General features: G+C 40.4%; 1 protein-coding gene across 6 annotated transcripts in view; it reads right to left on the bottom strand.

Moving 5' to 3' along the window:
- LOC124796352 (serine/threonine-protein kinase Nek2-like) overlaps nucleotides 1-20,988 on the bottom strand; it is a 70,247-nt gene that overhangs the window by 19,099 nt on the left and 30,160 nt on the right. For all 6 annotated transcript variants that reach the window (XM_047260502.1, XM_047260503.1, XM_047260501.1 and 3 more), the window contains one exon: nucleotides 11,368-11,507. In XM_047260502.1, coding sequence (XP_047116458.1) covers nucleotides 11,368-11,507 — 140 coding nt within the window. The remainder of the gene's footprint in view (nucleotides 1-11,367; nucleotides 11,508-20,988) is intronic.

Genomic DNA, 20,988 nt, shown 5'->3' on the forward strand with positions numbered 1-20,988 from the left:
TCAAAAATGGTTCAAATGGCTCTGAGCACTATGGGACTTAACTTCTAAGGTCATCAGTCCCCTAGAACTTAGAACTACTTAAACCTAACTAACCTAAGGACATCACACACATCCATGCCCGAGGCAGGATTCGAACCTGCGACCGTAGCGGTAGCGCGGTTCCAGACTGAAGCGCCTAGAACCGCTCGGCCACACCAGCCGGCATGATGAAAGGTCATGCGGGTGACACACCTTAGGTCCTCTAAATAGACTGGTTCTGATTTGTGTCCCAGGTACTGACCAAAGGGCCATGTGTGAAAAAAAATTAGGGGAGTACTTTCTAAGAAGGGTAGGCGGAGCTTCTTGCAGAGGGCTTTAAGGCACATTATGATCGGTACTTCCACCTAGGGAGATGGGAGGTGGGCGGTTGAGGGGGTCAATGTTCCTCTTATGCAGAAATAACATAATATATTGGGCAATCATGAAAGTGTCAAACAGCAATTGCATAGGTCACTAAGAGTTGGTACAATTGAAACTGAAGAGGCAAGATCCCCACTTCGTCAAGAAACTGCCTGTGGGACTAGTTTGGAAGAGCCAGTGGCGAGCTGAACTCCACAGTGATGCATTGGGTCTAACAATTTCGATGCTGAAGGTGCCGCAGAGCCATAAACTTGTCAAAAATAATCCAAGCAAGACTGGACCAATCCCAAGAGTTGTGTGCAAGAAGCAGAGAGTGTTAAGTTTTTGCAATAAGTCAGTCTTTAGTTGACAAGCATGGGGCAACCAAGTCAGCTTATTGTCAAGGAGGAGTCCCCAATATCAGGACTGTGCAACAATGTCCAAGAGCTGCATGCCCAAGAAGAATTCTGCGTCGGGACAGACCACGGTATGATGACAAAAATGCATGACCTGTGTTTTTGCAAGAGAGAACTGGAAATCATGGGAAAATGTCCAAGCAAAGGGGCTTCGGATGGTGTTTCAGTGATGGCATCCAGCTATGGCTACAAAGTGGAAGCAATACCAAATACAAATGCATCAATGCTGAGTGTGTGGAAGACCAGTGGTCTGACCAAGACCACTAGCCATTGATGGCAATGAGAACGAGTGTAAAACTCACACGGAGCCCTACAGTATACCCTACGCTTGTACTACTGGAGAGCTGAATGAAGTATCAACTCTAACCTGGAACAACTAGTGGCATAAAAATTGACAAATCAAGATGGGTGACTAAGTAAAATGTGATAGCAGCAGGTGGGAGTGTATGCCTTACATAGATAAAAAAAGACTGCAATGACGTGTTGGCATTTTAAAAAAGCCTGTTGGATTGCTGTTTCCAACCATAACAGATGTCTCTGATTGTCCCTCCCAGTATCCACACTGACAGGGAAGCAAAAGGTCATAAGGTTTAAGTACTCAACGTAACTCTGGGCAACTATCCTTTCAAGCAGTCTGCAGAGCACATTGGTGAACCTAATTGGCCAGTAACTGTCAATGGATGTTGAGTTATTGTCCTGATTAAGGATTGGAATGAGGATACTATGAGCCAAATACTCTTAAGGCCAAGGAGATAGAGCCATTGAGTAACAGTCAGATAATGTATCATCCGAGTGGAAATGCCGTCAGTGCCCGGGGTTATATCATGAGGTGAGGCAAGAGCCTGAAGCAGTTCGCTGTCCGTACAGTGACTGGTTCATTATATAATTTGGCATGCAGAGGGACAAAGGAGAGGGGGCTGTCTTCAATATGTCACTTATGCATCCAGAAGGCAGCCGCATAAGAAGCAGACACTGACATTGTTGCAAAGTGGATTGTGAGGTGTTAGTCAAGAGCCAACATGTTCATACAGAGACCACTCAAAGGAAGAGGCCCAATGCAGTTGTGGATCTTTGGCAGCCCCAGAAGCCCAGGAAGGATGGCCCACACCTGGAATGAAGAGGCGTACATTTCCAGGGAGGAGACACAGTGCTAGACAGTGAGCATTACGACAAAACTGGTTAAAGGTGATAAGGTTGTTCTGTGAAGGACGTCGCTTGAAACATGCAGGACTCTTCAGCAATCCTGAACAGCTATTGCAATGTCTTCAGTCCACCATGGTAAGAGGCGGCGATGAAGGGGACCTGTAGAATGGGGAATGTCAGTTCCAGCGGCGTGAGCCATAGCATTGGAGAGATCTCTCACAACCTCGTTGATGCTATCTGACAGAGAGGATCAAAGGTAACAGCAGAGGCATACATTTGTCAATTAGTTCTTTGATGCAAACAACATGGTAGTCGGTCCATCTGGCGGTGTCAATGAAGTGACAGGACAATTGGAAAGTGGTACTGTCACAAAGATTGTCATTTAGTGACCAATGTACTGAATCCACGAGATTGAGGGAAGAGATCTATAGCTCAGAAGGTGCCTTGGGCAACCCTAAGGTGGGTAGGAGTGCCATCATTGAGGAGGCACAGATCATGATTGGTAAGAAACTGGTTAGTTAGAAGGCCCCTACCAGATGAAGTTATAACCCCCCCTCCCCCTCTCCATAGGGACTGGTAAGCATTGATGTCCTCAAGTAGGAGAAAAGGGAGCAGGGGGTGGGGGAGGGGGGGTACTACTGAGCTAAGGTGGTCAACTCACCTTAAGTAAGTGGCCTGCAAGAAGTGAATAAACATTGTGAATGGTGATCCTGCGTTTGCATCTGCACTGTTATTACTTCCAGCATAATACAAAGGGGAATCCACTCTCTGACATCTGTGTGAACCAATGTACAAAACCCTCCAGATACCCTTTCAGGCCCAGCCCAGGATCACAGAATGCATGACAACCACAGAGCTTTGGGAAATGGTAATCGATGAAGTATATTTCTTGTAGACCAAAACAAATTGCAGGAGATGATGAAATATAGTGTTGTAGTTGTGGCAGGTGACAGTAATATTCATTACAGTTCCACTGAATATTTATGTTATGGGTGTCAATTTAGGTGTGAAGGGTGGATGATCACTGTCTGTTACTGATGGGAATGGAATCACATCAACGAGCATTGATTCACAATCCAACAGAATGGGGAGATCTAGTGCCTCTGGGGCCAATGGAGTAACCTTGTCCCAATTCTTCTTCTTCTTCTTCTCCTCCTCCTCCTCCACCACCACCACCACAGCCTTTGGTGGCTGTGATTCTTGCAAGGGCCTAAATGCAACAAGCGTGGGGACAGATGAAGAGTGAGCAACCCTGGGACCCACAGGCTGTGCTTCCTTCTGCCATTGACCGGCATCGGGCCTCTGATCTGTGAGTTTCCAGGATGAGGGGTCCTGAGATGGTACCCAGACACTAGTAAATGATGGAAGAGGAAGCGCTTCATGAGTGATAGGACGAAATGTTTCATGTCTTATCTGTGCACCTGGGCTTCAATTTTTTTACAGGAGGACATTCCCTTCAAAAGCTACGATAAAGGCATCTGTATCTGTTCAGTTATCTCTGGAACCTTTCTGGATGCACAGGACAAAATGTACACTTTGCTGCTTGAACTTGTTTATAGCTCCATGTCTGTTTGAAGAGTAAGGCGATGATTCTTTGGACAATATTTAAAGAAGTGTGTGGAATAATGGTCGCTGGTATGTCACATACTTTTGTCTGCCTGAAGAGCTGTAGACTGTGCAGCAGGGAAGACTCAATAGCAATCCACTGCACTATTTTCCCCAATGACTCAGCTTCTCCAAATTTCTTGAATATGTTCCACAAAAAGTAATGGCTTTGTCACATTAAATGCACCCCCAGCAACTTGAGTACGCACTAGGTATTGGATAAATTGTTTTGGTTCTAGACATCTGGCTTGTGCCTATTCCCATGGGATAGCCAGGGTATGATTATAACTGTCCACATTGAAATTTCTATTACTGTCTGAAGAAATGGCCGGATCACAACAGAAATTGTTTTAGTGTAATTTAATATGTTTCATGTGCGAAACACCTTCCCTGGTGGCACCTACTCCAATCGTGGGCTCTCTCCGCAGTTGCCACCCAGTCGTATAGCAAAGGCTATGTGGCACAATGTCTGTTGCTAGGAGTCCTGATGCCCCAGGACAATGGGCATCTTTTTCTTTGTCATGCATGGGCAACTAGCAGCTCAAGAATCAGCAGTGTGGCCCTATGTTATCAGTGGGTCAACCAAAAGGGTACATAAGAACATCACTATGCAAGAATGGCTAAGACGTTGCTCTGAAGCCATGGTGTATATGTGGACAATAAACAAAAATTCCTGGGTTTTCTGGTTAAAAATACACTTTTTCCCAGACAAAAATATGCTTTTTCTGTGTTAAGTGACAGTATACTTTTCCTCAGAGCTGTAAAATTTACCATTCCTTTGAATGGTGAAAGTTTTACTTTTGCTTTTGTCAGCTAATCATAGTTCACGTCACAGGATCTCACCAGCCAATGACAACAGATATTCAAAGCACAGGACATATGATGTAGTCAGCCAGTGGCAAACATCACCGTTAAGTGAAAAACTCATGGTTTAAATTAATACACATATAGTATACCTACATGATAAGCTAAGCTTTCACATATAATATTGGTGTTTTTTGTGTGTTGCTCTTTACAAACACAAATGTGCCAGTAAGATTTTAAACAATGGCATAAATGGCTGGTCTTCTCAGATCCAAATTTTTCAATATGGCTGGTCCTCAGGATACTAAGATTTGAATGAGAATCAAATGCTCAGTGATTTAAGAAATTTAGTGCACATTTTCACGGATAACAAAATTCATCTTTCATAAAAGGAAATTTACTTTGAAAGTAACACTTCTCAAACTGCCAGTCACAATATTTCCCTTGACCTGTTAGAAGTAGGTGTGTTTGAGTAGTTGCCAGAGAGCACCACAAAACATGGGTTACTGCGCTTGTGCAGCTACGATGATGTACTCTGCTCATTAATGCCTTTGATCGCATTTCTGTTTGGAATTTCATATGTACAGGGGCATCATATGACATGTGCAGCACAGCAGCATGTTGTTCGGAGGGGACATACAGGATCATTGTACTTACGACAATTGTTTCATCATTTCCTATCCAGATAAGGAATGCAAAATAATAAAGCAGTCCTTGGCATAATATTCTTTTCAGAACTAGACTCTACTACTATAGCCAAATATGTTGCTATCTGGTGACTTTATCATAGATTTTTTTTAATTTTTTTTTTTATTCGTAGTCTGCAATGCTGTTATGTAGCACTTCCAGTCAGGTTTACATCCACACAGCACTGCAAAAAGCTACTAAGAAGGAATACAAATTTCTTGGAAAAAAAGCCACCAAAACAGATGTTTGTATACATCAGAACTAAGGACAATAAGTTTCTGATGACTTTTTCAAACTGTATAAAAAATTAACACAATTATCTGTGGAGCCAAGAAACCGTATAACTGGCAGTTTTTATTCAACTTCAGAAGTAAATATAAAGCCTTGTGGGGAGTTGCAATGATAAAACACAGTGTAAAGTCAAGCCTAGTGGAGGTACCAGACAAGTGTTGAGACATGTCTTGTAGTTGAAAAACATTATGTTTCGTGGATGGCAGATTTGTAAAATTCTGCTGAGGCTTTCAGTATATTTGAAACAAAACATTTTATTCATTACCACTGACCAAATTTGCCTGCTTCACCTTCAAGTGAACATTTACGTATGTTCGTAAGTATACAGCATTAAGAGTGCTTACAATATGACATAAAAGGAACAGGACATCAGAGAATATGCCAAGAGCATCAGAATTTCGTAAACCATACTGAAATGCACAATTTGGCTTAAAGTGCACACTCATATGTCCAAATTCATACTGAAGTAGGTACCTACTTGGTATTAGCCTTTCAGTGCGGTTTTCAAGATGCCAATTTCCTTGGAGAACCAGTGCTGCATTATCTCGTGTTTGGTTCTTTCTTACGATATAATGCCAGAAAATGAAAATGTGCACTTTAAGTCAGCAAACAGTTGAACCAGCCAATAGTGTTGTTGAAGCACTTCATTTCAAATAAACTGACTGTCTTTACAGAAAAGAATATTAAAAGCCAAATTTCAAACAATGGAAACTCCAGGTAGGATTGTCAATAATGTAGGAAAAAGACAGATTGCTTCTTACTGTAAAAAAGACATGTCAATATGCAGACAGGCACAAGTAAAAGACAGCAACATAAAGTATTTGTAAATTGAAGGCAGATCACTACTATCAGCTGCAGTGGGACATTACTCACAATCAGCGGCGACAAACCAAAATGTGTACCAGAACGAGATTCGAACCAGAGAACCCCTGCTTACGACGCAGGTGTGGTAACCATTGCGCCATCCGGAACACAGCGTTATCGCAACTGCACAGACTGTCTCGGTATGCATCGTGGTCAATCCACACTCCCACTGAGCACCACCTATCTGTTGCGTCCTGCATCTGGATCTTCTACATGGTGATACTTGTGGCAAGGGGGTGGGACTGGGAGTGGCATAGGAATGGATTAGGATGTTGTGGAGGTTTGGTGGGTGACAGAACACCACTTTAGGTGGGTGGGTAGTACCTTAGGATGTGTCTCATTTCAAGTCATGATGATAGGTAATCAAAGCCCTCACTCCTCTGTGGCTGGTTCTTTAGCAAACTGACAAAAATAGCATCATTGTTCTGCAAGGCAATTAAAGCTTGATTGCTAATAACTTGAAAATAAAACAAAATCATAAAACTGCAACTAATAACATATTTGTCTTTTGTAATTGTTGTTGTTGGTGTGATCATCAATCTGAAGACTGGTTTGATGGGGCTCTCTTTGCTACTGTATCCTGTGCAAGCCTCTTCATCTCTGAATAACTAGTGCAACCTACATACTTCTGAATCTGCTTAAGGTATTCGTCTCTTGGTCTACTGCTAAACGATTTTCACCACCCACACCAAGTTGGTGAGCCCTCAATGTCTTAGAATGTATCCTATCAAAGAAATCTTTCTTCTAGTCAGGTTGTGCAACCAAATTTCTTTTCTCCCCAGTTCTATTCAGTACTCATCATTTGTTATGTGATCTACCCATCTACTATTCAGCCTTCTTCTGTAGCATCATATTTCAAAAGCTTCTATTCTCTTCTCATGTAAACTGTTTATCATCCATGTTTCACTTCCATACATGACTACGTTCCGAGCAAATACTTTTAGAAAAGACTTTCTAACACTTAACTCTATACTCAATGTTCACAAATTTCTCTTCTTGAGAAATTATTTTCTTGCCATTGTTAGTCTACATTTTACATCCTCTCTACTTCGGCCATCATCAGTTGTTTTACTGTCCAAATAGCAAAACTCATCTATTACTTTAAGTGTCTCGTTTCCTAATCTACTTCCCTCAGCTTAGCCTGATTTAATTCATCTACATTTCATTATTATTGTTTTGCTTTTTTATGTTCATCTTATATCCACCTTTGAAGACACTCTACATTCCATTCAACTGCTCTTGCAAGTCCTCTGCTGTCTCTCACAGAATTACAATGTTATTGGCAAACCTCAAAGTTTTTATTTCTTCTCCCTGAACTTTAAATTATTACTATAAATTTTTCTTTGGTTTTCTTTGTGGCTTGTTGATTGAATAACATCGGGGATAGGCTACAAACCTGTTTCACTCCCTTCTTAACGACTGCTTCCCTGCCATGCCCTCGATTCTTATAACTGCCGTCTGGTTTCTGTAGAAGTTCTAAACAGCCTTTCAGTCCCTGTATTTTACCTCTGTTACCTTCAGAATTTCAAAGACAATATTCAAGGCAACATTGTCAAAAGCATCCTCTAGTCTACAAAAGTTATAAATGTAAGTTTGCCTTTTCTTATCTTCTAAGATAAGTCATAGGGTCAGTATTGCTTTGTGTATTCCTACATTTCTCCGGAACCCTAACTGATCTTCCCCAAACTCGGCTTGTACTAGTCGTTCCATTCTTCTGTAAAGAATCCATATTAGTATTTTGCAACTATGACTTATTAAACTAATAGTTTGCTAATCTTGACACCTGTCAGCACCTGCTTTCTTTGGAATTTGGATACTACACTCTTCTTGAAGTCTGAGGGTATTTCACCTGCCTTGCACACCAGATGTAACAGTTTTGCTATGGACTGCTTTCCCAAAGCTACCAGTAGGTCTGACAGAATATTGTCTACTCCTGGAGCCATTTCTTCACTTAGGTCTTTCAATGCTCTGTCAAATTCTTCTTGCACTATCATGTCCCTCATCTAATCTTCATCTATATCCTCTCCCATTTCTATAATTTTGCCTTGAAGTTCACCTTCCTTGTATAGACCCTCTATACATCCCTTCCACCTTTCAGCTTTCCCTTCCTTGCTTAGGAGTGGTTTTCTGCCTGAGATCTTGATATTCATACTACTCCTCCTCGTTTCTTCAAAAGCCTCTTTAATTTTCTGTCCCCTAGTGAAATATGCGTCTAAATCCTAACCTCTTTTTTTTTTTTTTTTTTTTTTACGATTGTATTTCCTTCCGCCAGCTTCATTTGCTGCATTTTTATATTTCTACTCTCATCTTTAATTTCAATAACTCGTGTCACCCAAGGATTTCTACTAGGCATTATCATTTTTTTTATTTGATCCCCTGCTGCCTTCACTATTTTATCTCTCAAAGCTACCCATTCATCTTCCTAATACTTCCTCAACAACCTCTTGTTCTTTCAGCTTATACAGATCTCATCTCCTTAATTTTCTACCTTTTTGCAGTTTCTTTAGTTTTAATCTACAGTTCATAACCAATAAATTGTGGTCATGCCTTAAAATTTGAAATCTGGTTCCAAAATCTCTGTCTTACAATTATATAATAAATCTGAAACCTTTCGATGTCTCCACATCTCTTCCATGTATTCAACCTTCTTTCATGAATCCAGCACCAAGTGTTAGTGATGATTACGTTATGATCTGTGAAAAACTCTATTAGGCACATTCCTCTTTCACTCCTTTTCCCCAGTCCATATTCACCTACTATTTTTCCTTCTCTTTCTTTTCCTACTATTGAATTCCAGTCCCCCATCACAATTAAATTTTCGTATGCCTTAACTATCTGAATAACTTCTATTATTTTAACATACATTTCTTCAATCACTTCAGCATCTGCAGAGCCTAGTTGGGATGCAGACTTGTACTACTGTGATGGGAGTGGGCTTTGTATCTATATTGGCTACATAATGCATTCACTACGCTGTTCAGAGTAGCTTACCCGCATTCCTATTTTCTTATTCGTAATTAAACAACTCCTGCATTACATCTAACTTCAATCTATACATTTCCTTTCTTAAATTTTCTAATCTACCTACCAGATTAAGGGATCTAACATTCCATGCTGCAATTCAAAGAAAGCCAGTTTTGTTTCTCCTGATGACAACATTCTCCTGAGTAGTTCCCACCTGGAGATCCGCATAGGGGACTATTTTACCTCTGGAATATTTTACCCAGGAGGATACCATCATCATTTAACCATATAGTAAAGCTGCATGTCCTCAGGAAAAATTATGGCTGTAGTTTCCCCTTACTTTCGGCCATCTGCAGTACCAGCACAGCAAGGTAGTTTTTGGTTTATGTTCGAAAGCCAGATCAGTTAATCATGCAGATTGTTGCCCCTGCAAATACTGAAAAGTGTGCTGCAGCTCTTCAGGAACCACATGTTTGTCTGGCCTCTCAACAGATACCCTTCCAATGTGGTTGCACATATGGTTCGGCTATCTGTATCACTGAGGCAAGCAAGCCACCCCACAAATGGCAAGGTCCATGGTTCATGCAGGTAATTATGTGAATATATTTTGATTCAATTGATAGCTCCTGCCCACAGAAATCCATTTTGTTTTCATTTGACATGAGAGCTGTAAACAAAGAGAAGACAGCAAATTCACAAAACATAAACATGGGTCATGTGGAGGTTATCCCTCTGTACCCCTACAATTGAGACTGCTCTGTGCATGCATGAATCTGCCAGCTTGAGCATGGCAGAAAAATTTTTCTGGGTAACATCTGGCTGCTTGCTGCTACTGCCTGTACAGCTAACAGCCACACTTCAAGTGGCTGAAAGTGGGAGAAGGTGCCGCTCATACGTAACTTCAGCTCTGCCCATGAGGGAGAGCTCACTGGCAACTGCTCAAACGAACCTAATGTAAACAGTTGTGAGGTCAAGCTCATCGAAAGTAGTTTGTAGTTGTGAGGTATTGCATAGTCTTCATCTTAAAGCATTTGACACATTTTACTGTTGGCAGTCAGTTTGTTGTTGAAAATGGTACATTTCCTTGGCAATTAATTTTTATTTTATTTTATTGTTATTCTTTCAGTTATGTTTCATTGCTGTAGTATTACTCTATAGTAGTGGGATAAAGTAAAATTCTTTGTTAGGGTAAATCCTTATCAGTCAGAATTACAAAAATTTAACTGAAAACTACAACAATGTAAATCCACAGAATTCTGAAAAATTCCTGGGTTTTCTCGATTTTCTCTCAGATGAAAAAATTCCCCGTTTTTTTCCCATATTTCCCAGTGCGTGTACACCATGTGAAGCACAGTTAAGAGACTATGCAAGTATCGTGCCCAGATGATCTTCAACACTGCACATAGTAGGTGCTATTTAATATGTTCTTCTCCAGTCACTCCACAGTACAAAAAAAATTTTGGAAAATGGTCAAACCCAGAAGGGGACAAAAAATTACTTCAGCCAAAAGATGACAAATCAATAAATATTTTGACAAAGGAAAGCAAAACATTGGGAGTAGCTGTGTCAACATCTACATCTACATCTACTTGGATACTCTGCAAATCACATTTAAGTGCCTGGCAGAGGGTTCATCGAACCACCTTCACAATTCTCTATTATTCTAATCTTGTATAGCGCGTGCAGAAAGAATGAACACCTATATCTTTCCATACGGGCTCTGATTTCCCTTATTTTATTGTGGTGATCGTTCTGCCCTACGTAGGTAGGTGTCAACAAAATATTTTTGCATTTGGAGGAGAAAGTTGGTGATTGGAATTTCGTGAGAAGATTCAGTCGCAACGAAAAACGCCTTTCTTTTAATGATGTCTAAGATTTTTGAAAGTACAAGGGAAATGACCGAAAATGTGAAATTACAAGATGTAACACTAAGTGGACAAAATAAATAAATGAATGAATGTTTTGGGTGGGGTGGGAGGTTGTGAAAGGGAGAACCTCCCCCAGTTGGCTTTGATACCATTCCCTGTCATCTGTTATACATCTAGTACTAACTTTTCACTTTAATTCTGAGTAAGACTACATGAAACTATGTTCTGAACATGAAACTATGTGTGAACGCAGTTAATGCAAAAGCAGGGACATCAAGCTAAAAGTCGGTTTCCCTCACAATAATTATTAGTAGTATGTGTTATTACTTTATCATTTAGGTACATACCTTCCTGCAATGATTTTCTGAGCTAAGTGTTTGATATTTGAACCCTTGAAAGGCGGCCTGAGGGAACAAAGTTCATAAACAATACACCCAAGCGACCACACATCAGATTTTTTGCTGTATGTGCCACCCATTATAACCTCCTGAAATAAGAGAGACTAATTAGTAGCAACTACCATTTACATATGCCATAGATTAGTCTACACAGTTCACAAAACCTTCTTCAGCTGTCAGGTGAGAGAATTCACCTGTGACACTTATTCAGCCAGCTGTCTGATACTGTAATATACATGGGAAAAATGCAGTGAAAAACATGTGTATAAAGTGGGCGATGGTACTAAATTATGTACCCATATTTATAGCCAACTGGATAGACTTTTTTATCTATTGAATTTTATGTAACCAATTATAATATTTTTTAAACATTGATTACTTCCATTGATACATATTCATAGCCAGAACAACAAATCAAAGCCTGAGAGAGAGGGGGGGGGGGGGGGGGGGGAAGTGTCTTTTTTCTATTACTTGTTTGGGAAATGAAGCCACATTGATCATCCTTTCATGTTGGATGCTTGGTCCTGACAATCGGTTCTCCATGGTGGTATGGCTGTGTATGCTACCAATATTTTCAATATTCATATCAGCGAATTAAATTTATTAATTCACAAACACAGAAAAGAGCTTCCAACACCAGAAAGATGATTACGTCAAAGCCATGCCAAGCATTAGGAAAACTGCCTAACAGAAGTATTGTGTCTATTTAGATTTACACTTGGCTGCTTTGGAGTAACTAAATGTAGATTAAATTTTCATTTCGGTGTACCTAAGCTCAGATGATGGTCTTGGAAACTCTATATCCTGAACTGGAACCACCTTTATTATTGACATGGATGGAGCAAAAAAACTGTGTGTGGTGATTTGAAAGTGCATGTATAAGAAACAGTTAATATTGAGAGACAATTTAACTGATGATTCCAGATCAGAGTGGATTAATTATACACATTATGAAAGATTACAAGCTTTCAGCATATGCAGATATCAATGACAAGAAAATTATTTTTGAACTTGCAAAACCACCCACCACTATAATAAACATACGCTTTTTCCTCTGTTGATTTCCCACGCAGTGAGACTACACCATACTGAGAGAAAGAGAGAGAGAGAGAGAGAGAGAGAGAGGGGGGGTGGGGGGGAAATTTGTAGAGAGAGAGAGAAGGGGGGGAGGGGGGGAATACCAACAGCTTCTGCAGTGGCCAAAGTAATAGAATTTGTACTGAAAAATCAATTTCTCAATTATTTTGAAGATGACATGTCACAGATTATACAACATAGATTTCAGAGAGGGAAGCCCATTGATATGGGAGTGTCTGCTCTGGTATGAAAATAGATGAAGAGCAAGAACCTATATCAATAACATTTACTGACTTACGTACATCTGACTGCATATCACATTAAACCTTTTTAAGAAAGCTGAAGTGCTATGATGCTACTGCTGTTGCCCTGACAAATTTAGAAAACTGGCAACAGATCGTATCTATACAAGTGTCATGCAAACAGATGCTAGAATATAGCAACCTAAGGGAACCACTTTTAGGCCTCTCCTATTCCTAATATTCTAGATGACTTGTGCTGCAATGAGCAGATATGTTTGATTGCATATGATACAACTTTATTATCTAGTCGATTTGAAGGTTTTGTGTTAGGCAGCAAGAATGTCCTACTACGTCTGTAGAGGGCAGTGACACATAATTTTAATTATTAACAAAAAATTAGAAACTGGACTGTTACAGACATTATCTTCATCCAGCTGGGAGTAGTGCATCTTCGGTCAATATCTATATCTATATCAATACTTTGCAATTCACCTTACAGAGTATGGTACCCAATACCACTGCTAGTCATTTCCTTTCCTGTTCCACTTGTAAATAGAATGAGAAAAAAAAGACTATCTATATGAGTCCTAATTTCTCGTATCTTATATTTACTGTCCTTGCACAAAATGTATGTTGGAGGCAATAGAATTTTTCTGCAGTCAGCTGCAAATGCCGGTTCTCTAAATTTTCTCAATAGTGTTCCTCGAAAAGAATGTCGCATTCCCTTCAGAATTCCTGTTTGAGTTCCTAAAGAATCTCTGTCACACTTGTGTAGTGTTTGAACCTACAGTAACAAGTCTATCAGCCTGCCTCTGAGTTTCTGTGTGTCTTCCATTAAAATGATCTGGTACAGATCCCAAATACTCAAGAAGTACTGAAGAGTAGGTCACACTAGCGGCCCACATGCTGTCTCCTTTACAGCAGAACCACATTTTCCAAGGAGTCTCCCAATAAACCGAAGTCAACCATTAACCTTTCTTACTACAATCCTCACATGCTCGTTCCATTTCATATTGCTTCTTTGCAATGTTACTCCCAGATATTTAAACGGCGTGACTGAGTCAAGCAGGACACTACTAGTGCTGTATTTGAACATTGTGGGTTGGTTTTACCTACTCCGCTGCATTAACTTGCCTTTTTCAATATTGAGAGCTAGTTGCCATTCATCACACGAACTAGAAATTTTTTCTATGTCACCTCGTATCCTCCAACAGTCACTCAATGGTTACATCTTATTGCACATCACAGCATCATCAGCAAACAACTGCAGACTGCTGCCCACCCTGTCCGCCAAATCATTTATGTACATAGAGAACAACAGTGGCCCTGTCACACTTTTCTGGGTCACTTCTGAAAATTTATTATATTCAAACTGAAATTATGTTCCAGGAGTCTGCAGCAAAACAATGTTAGGGATATTGGTCTGTAATTTTGTGGGTCCAGTATTTTGCCCTTGGAGAAGTCACTCGCACTTTTTTCCAGTTACTTGGATCTTTGCACTGGGTGAAAGATTCACAATAAGTGCAAACTAAGTAAGGGGCCAATGCCATAGAGTACTCTTTGAAAAATTGAAATGGGTTCCATCCGGAACTGGTGACTTATTTGTTTTCAACTCCTTCAGTTCCTTCTCTACAAGAGAGACTGTTATTGTAAAACGTGAACTTTCACAGCTGGAAATGTCACAGTTAATAAAATGTTCCAGGCTATTATGTCGTGGTAAAATGGATTTCACCTCAAAACCCAAAGTTTCGTCCCCATCTGCGGACAGATGGGGATGCTTATTACTATGTCGTGTGTGTGTTGGGGCTTATGGGCACTCAACTATTACTATGTCATCCATGTCTGTTCGTTGGTCACAGGACGGTATGGTTGTACAATTCTCCTGCGTGAACAGTTTCTTGAACATGAAATTTAAAACTTCGGCTTTCGTTTCGCTATTTTCAAGTGCCACACCAGACTCGTCAACAAGTGACATGAACTCATGTAGTGATTTTACATATGACCAGAATTTTCTCGGGTTCTTCGCCATATCTTTTTCTGAGGTATGATGGTGGTGGTAACTGTATGCTTTGGGCATAGATTTTTTTCACAGACGCACGAATCTCTACTAACCTTCGCTTGTTGTCATTTGCATGTTATTTTTTGAACCAAGAGTGCAACAGCCTCAGTTTCCTCAGTAGTTTCCGAATCTCATTATTAAACCATGGTGGGTCTTTCCAATCCTTAATCCATTTATTAGGCACATAATTCTTTAGACCACAATTTACCATCTCCTTAAATTCTGCCAATAATTTCTCTAAGCCTATTTTTGGAATTAAGTGACGTCAATACACTGTCTCAGTTAGATGCTAACAACTGCTTACCTGCTCTTTCTAGCAGAAGTACTCTCCTAGCCTTCTCGACTGACTTATTAAATTTCATAACCATAGTTGCTATAATGACATCATGATCACTAATCCCAGTTTCTATACTAATGTTGTCGATTAGGTCCGGCTTATCTGTAGCTACAAGGTCCAAACTATTTCCATTGCGTTTGGGCTACTGAGCTAGCTGCTCAAGACAGTTTTCAGACAAGTTGTTCAAAAATACTTCGCATGACCGTCTTTATCTACCCCCTGCAACGAATCCATAAGACATCCCAGTCTATACTCAGAAGATTAAAGTCACCACCAACTAACTATGCATGATCTGGGTATTTACACACCACTGACCACAAACATTATTTGAATGACTCTAGAATTGTCATAGCAGAATTGAGTGGCTGTTAAAAACATCCAACAATTAATTTGGTTTCACCTAGAACAGTTATATGGCACTTCACTGTCACTCTCAACTTCAGCTTTAATAGAGAGAATATTTTTGTCAACTATACCAAACACTCCCTCTCCTGTGGCCTCTAATCTGTCTTGCTGATGTACTTGTATGTTCAATGACTCACTAAATATCTCAAAGCTCTCCACTTTAGGCTGAAGCCAGCTCTTGCTTCTGAGAATAATTTGAGTATGAGAACTTTCCCAGAGGGCCGCAAATTAGGGAACTGTGTTATGAATATCTTGACAAATTACAGATAATATTGTGATAGTTGAAGTGTCTTTACTCTGAACGCAGTCTGACATCTTTTGCTGCGTATTGATTGGAGAGTGTTCATCAGAGTACCTCAAACTACCACATAGCCTAAAAAACCCTCATGTGCACTCTACTAGTACTCTGCTACCCGAGTAACTGCTTCTTTCGTGTAATGCACCCCTGACCCCTAAAGGGGAGTCCTACAAACTCCAGCTGATAATACAGACCAGTCAAGACTGTCACAGAGTTGACAAATCCTTTGGTTGAGACCGTCTACTCAGCTCCAAACAAAAGGACCCCGATGAACTCTGGCAACAATGCTGCAAACTGCGAGAGCTGCTTGCATCTCATGAGTGAGGCCACTAGTCTTAAGCACTCCCACCAGCCACCTATATGAATCGAGGATGCCTTCAGAAACCATGTGACAGGTGCCAACTTGAGCCACAACTTGCAGATGACTGCACCCTGCATGCTCAATAGTTGCAGGCAAGGCCACCTCCACATCTCGTCTTAAATTCCTTTAATTACATAAAGAAAACTGGGAAGCCTTTAATATCAGGCATGAAAACCACTTTACAATGTTCTAAAATTGTCAGTTATCCAAAACATGACAGCTTTCCTGTAGCAGAAATAAGTACGTTTAATATGCTGCCTCCTGAAGCTGAGTTCTCACTACTGGAAAAGTTTAGACCAAAATTCAGGATACTATTTAAAACGTTGACCTCTGTTATCAGTTAATAATTTTTTTAGACTGATGTCAGAAAGCGGACCTGTGGAACAGCTAGAGAATGCACCTAAATCTGATAAAGTTAGTTAGTTATGTTCCGTGGATCATTTAGCACGATGTATCAGAATGACTGTAAATTAATTTGTGCATACGGTTACATTCTGAACATTTCTAAGGTTTTTTTCCTTAATTTTCTCTCTCTCTATTTTACAAAAAGAAAAAAGATGGAGGGCTGTGAGTTAGTAATTCCTACCCACCATCTTCTACACATTACAGTAACAGAAATTCTTTTACACAATAGGAGTTGTGAAGGGCAATCTTTCGCAGTTTGTTATCATTTCTATTTTGTTGTCTGTTAGACATTTTACATCACTGGGTAAGTCATCAAAAATTCTTGTTGCAGAATTGTAAGTCATCAAAAAGTTTTGTTGTAGCATTGTGCACCATCTTTTGTGCTTTAGACAACCTTAATGTGGAGTAATGAATGCCATTTTTCCTTCTGGTATTTTAATTATGTACCTCACTGTTCCTTTTGAACTGTAATGGATTATTTACAACATACTTCATGAGGGAATACATACAGTTTGAAGCAGTAGTCAGAATGTCGGACTCTTTAAACAGATGTTTACAAGATGATCATGGGTGAGCACCACATATTATGCTTACAGCACGTTTTTGTGCAGTGGAGAAGATAAGTTACCCCAGAATATTACTCCATATGGCATTATTGAATGAAAACATGAAAAAGTGTCAACTTACTGATATGTCTCTCCCCAAGATTTGCATCGATTCTAAGTGCAAATGTGGCTGAACTAAGTTGTTTTAGGAGCTCTAAAAGATTTTCATCAATATGGATCCTTAAGATTTTGAAATTTACATCCTATTTATGATTTCATCACCTTGTGTTACACTTATTATTGATGTTCCTTCTCTAGATTGTCGCACAGATGACAAAATTGTAGATATCGAAATAGATGACAGAGGGAGAGAGAAACAATTAAAATCTCTCTAAAGAGGAAAGGCCGCTGGACCTGATGAGATACCAGTTCGATTTTACACAGAGTACGCGAAGGAACTTGCCCCCCTTCTTGCAGCAGTGTACCATAGGTCTCTAGAAGAGCATAGCGTTCCAAACGATTGGAAAAGGGTACATGTCATCCCCGTTTTCAAGAAGGGACGTCGAACAGATGTGCAGAACTATAGACCTATATCTCTAACGTCTGTCACTTGTAGAATTTTGGAACATGTATTATGTTTGAGTATAATGACTTTTCTGGAGACTAGAAATCTACTCTGTAGGAATCAGCATGGGTTTCGAAAAAGACGATCGTGTGAAACCCAGCTCGCGCTATTCGTCCACGAGATTCAGAGGGCCATAGACACGGGTTCCCAGGTAGATGCCATGTTTCTTGACATCCGCAAGGCGATCGATACAGTTCCCCACAGTCGTTTAATGAACAAAGTAAGAGCATATGACTATCAGACCAATTATGTGATTGGATTGAAGAGTTCCTAGATAACAGAACGCAGCATGTCATTCTCAATGGAGAGAAGTCTTCTGAAGTAAGAGTGATTTCAGGTGTGCCGCAGGGGAGTGTCGTAGGATCGTTGCTATTCACAATATACACAAATGACCTTGTGGATGACTTCGGAAGTTCACTGAGGCTTTTTGCGGACGATGCTGTGGTATATCGAGAGGTTGTAACAATGGAAAATTGTACTGAAATGCAGGAGGATCTGCAGCGAATTGACACATGGTGCAGGGAACGGCAATTGAATCTCAATGTAGACAAGTGTAATGTGCTGCGAATACAGACTGAGATTCATTGGAAGAATCCTAGGGAAATGCAATCCGAAAACAAAGGAAGTAGGTTACAGTACACTTGTTCGCCTACTGCTTGAATGCTGCTCAGCGGTGTGGGATCCGTGCCAGATGGGGTTGATAGAAGAGATAGAGAAGATCCAAAGGAGAGCAGCACGCTTCGTTACAGGGTCATTTAGTAATCGCGAAAGCGTTACGGAGATGATAGATAAACTCCAGTGGAAGACTCTGCAGGAGAGATGCTCAGTAGCTCCGTATGGGCTTTTGTTGAAGTTTCGAGAACATGCCTTCACCGAGAAGTCAAGCAGTATATTGCTCCCTCCTACGTATATCTCGTGAAGAGACCATGAGGATAAAATCAGACAGATTAGAGCCCACACAGAGGCATACCGACAATTCTTCTTTCCACGAACAATACGCCACACACCGTCAGGTGGTTTGCGGAGTATGGATGTAGATGTAGATGTAGTACCTCTAGATGTGCAGAACTGATTATGCTGCATCTTTTTAATATTGAAGATGAGACCACTCACAGAAAAGCAGTCAATGATACTTTTAATAACTTTGTTTACCATTTCTTCTGTTTCTGTACATATGTTTGGATTGAATACGATACCAGTGTCATCTGCAAAAAGAACTAATTGTGATTGTTATACAGGGTGGTCCATTGATAGTGGCCGAGCCAAATATCTCATGAAATACGTGTCAAACGAAAGAACTACAAAGAACAAAACTTGTCTAGCTTGAAGGGGGAACCACGTGGTTCTATGGTTGGCCCGATAGATGGCGCTGCCATAGGTCAAATGGATATCAACTGTGTGTTTTTTTTTTTAATAGGAAACCCCATTTTTTATTACATATTCTTGTAGTACGTAAAGAAATATGAATATTTTAGTGGGACCACTTTTTCCGCTTTGTGATAGATGGCACTATAATAGTCACAAACATATAGCTCACAATTTTAGACAAACAGTTGGTAACAGATAGGTTTCTTAAATTAAAATATAGAACGTAGGTACGTTTGAATGTTTTATTTCGGTTGTTCCAATGTGATACATGTATCTTTGTGAACTTATCATTTCTGAGAATGCATGCTGTTATGGCGTGATTACCTGTAAATACCACATTAATGCAATAAATGCTCAAATTGATGTCCATCAACCTCAATGCATTTGGCAATACGTGTAACGACATTCCTCTCAACAGCGAGTAGTTCCCCTTCCGTAATGTTCGTGCATGCATTGACAATGAGCTGACGCATGTTGTCAGGCGTTGTCGGTGGATCACGATAGCAAATATCCTTCAACTTTCCCCGCAGAAAGAAATCCAGGGACATCAGATCCGGTGAATGTGCGGGCCTGGTGCGGTGCTTCGACGACCAATCCACCTGTCATGAAATAGGCTATTCAATACCGCTTCAACCGCATGCGAGCTATGTGCCGGACATCCATCATGTTGGAAGTACATCAGGATTCTGTCATGCCGTGAAAGATCTTGTAGTAACATCAGTAGAACATTACATAGGAAATCAGCATACATTGCATCATTTAGATTGCCATCGATAAAATGGGGGCCAATTACCCTTCCTCCCATAATGCCACACCATACATTAACCCGCCATGGTCACTGATGTTCCACTTGTCGCAGCCATCATGGATTTTCCATTGCCCAATAGTGCATATTACGCCGATTTATGTTACCGCTGTTGGTGAATGATGCAGCTTCGTCGCTAAATAGAACGCTTGCAAAAAATCTGTCATCATCTCATAATTTCTCTTATGCCCAGTGGAAGAACTGACATGACGTTCAAAGTCATCGCCATGCAATTGCTCATGCATAGAAATATGGTATGGGTGCAATCGATGTTGATGTAGCATTCTCAACACTGACGTTTTTGAGATTCCCGATTCTCGCGCAGTTTGTCTGCAACTAATGTGCGGATCAGCCGCGGCAGTAGCTAAAACACGTACTCGGGCATCATCATTTGTTGCAGGTCGTGGTTGACATTTCACATGTGGCTGAACACTTCCTGTTTTCTTAAATAACGTAACTATCTGGCCAATGGTCTGCACACTTGGATGATGTCGTCCAGGGAACCGAGCAGCATACGTAGCACATGCTATGATCACAATAGCCATACATCAACGCGATATCGACCTTTTCCGCAGTTGGTAAACGGTCCATTTTAACACGGGTAATGTATCACGAAGCAAATACCGTCCGTACTGGCGGAATGTTACGTGATACCACGTACTTATACGTTTGTGACTATTACAGCACCATCTATCACAAAGCGAAAAAAGTGGTCCAACTACAACATTCGTATTTCTTTACGTATTACACGAATATGTAATAAAAAATGGGGGTTCCTATTTTAAAAAACGCAGTTGATATCCGTTTGACCTATGGCAGCGCCATCTAGCGGGCCTACCATACCGCCATCTGGTTTCCCCCTTCAAGCTAGACGAGTTTCGTTCTTTGTAGTTTTTTCGTTTGATGCTTATTTCGTGAGATATTTGGCCCAGTCACTATCAATGGACCACCCTGTATACTAGATAGAAGACTATTTACATATATAAGGAACAGTAGTGGTCCTATGGCTGAACCTTGAGGAATTCCGTATGTTGTTCCTCCCT

Source organism: Schistocerca piceifrons, chromosome 4, assembly GCF_021461385.2.
Source record: "Schistocerca piceifrons isolate TAMUIC-IGC-003096 chromosome 4, iqSchPice1.1, whole genome shotgun sequence".
NCBI classification, from domain to species: domain Eukaryota; kingdom Metazoa; phylum Arthropoda; class Insecta; order Orthoptera; family Acrididae; genus Schistocerca; species Schistocerca piceifrons.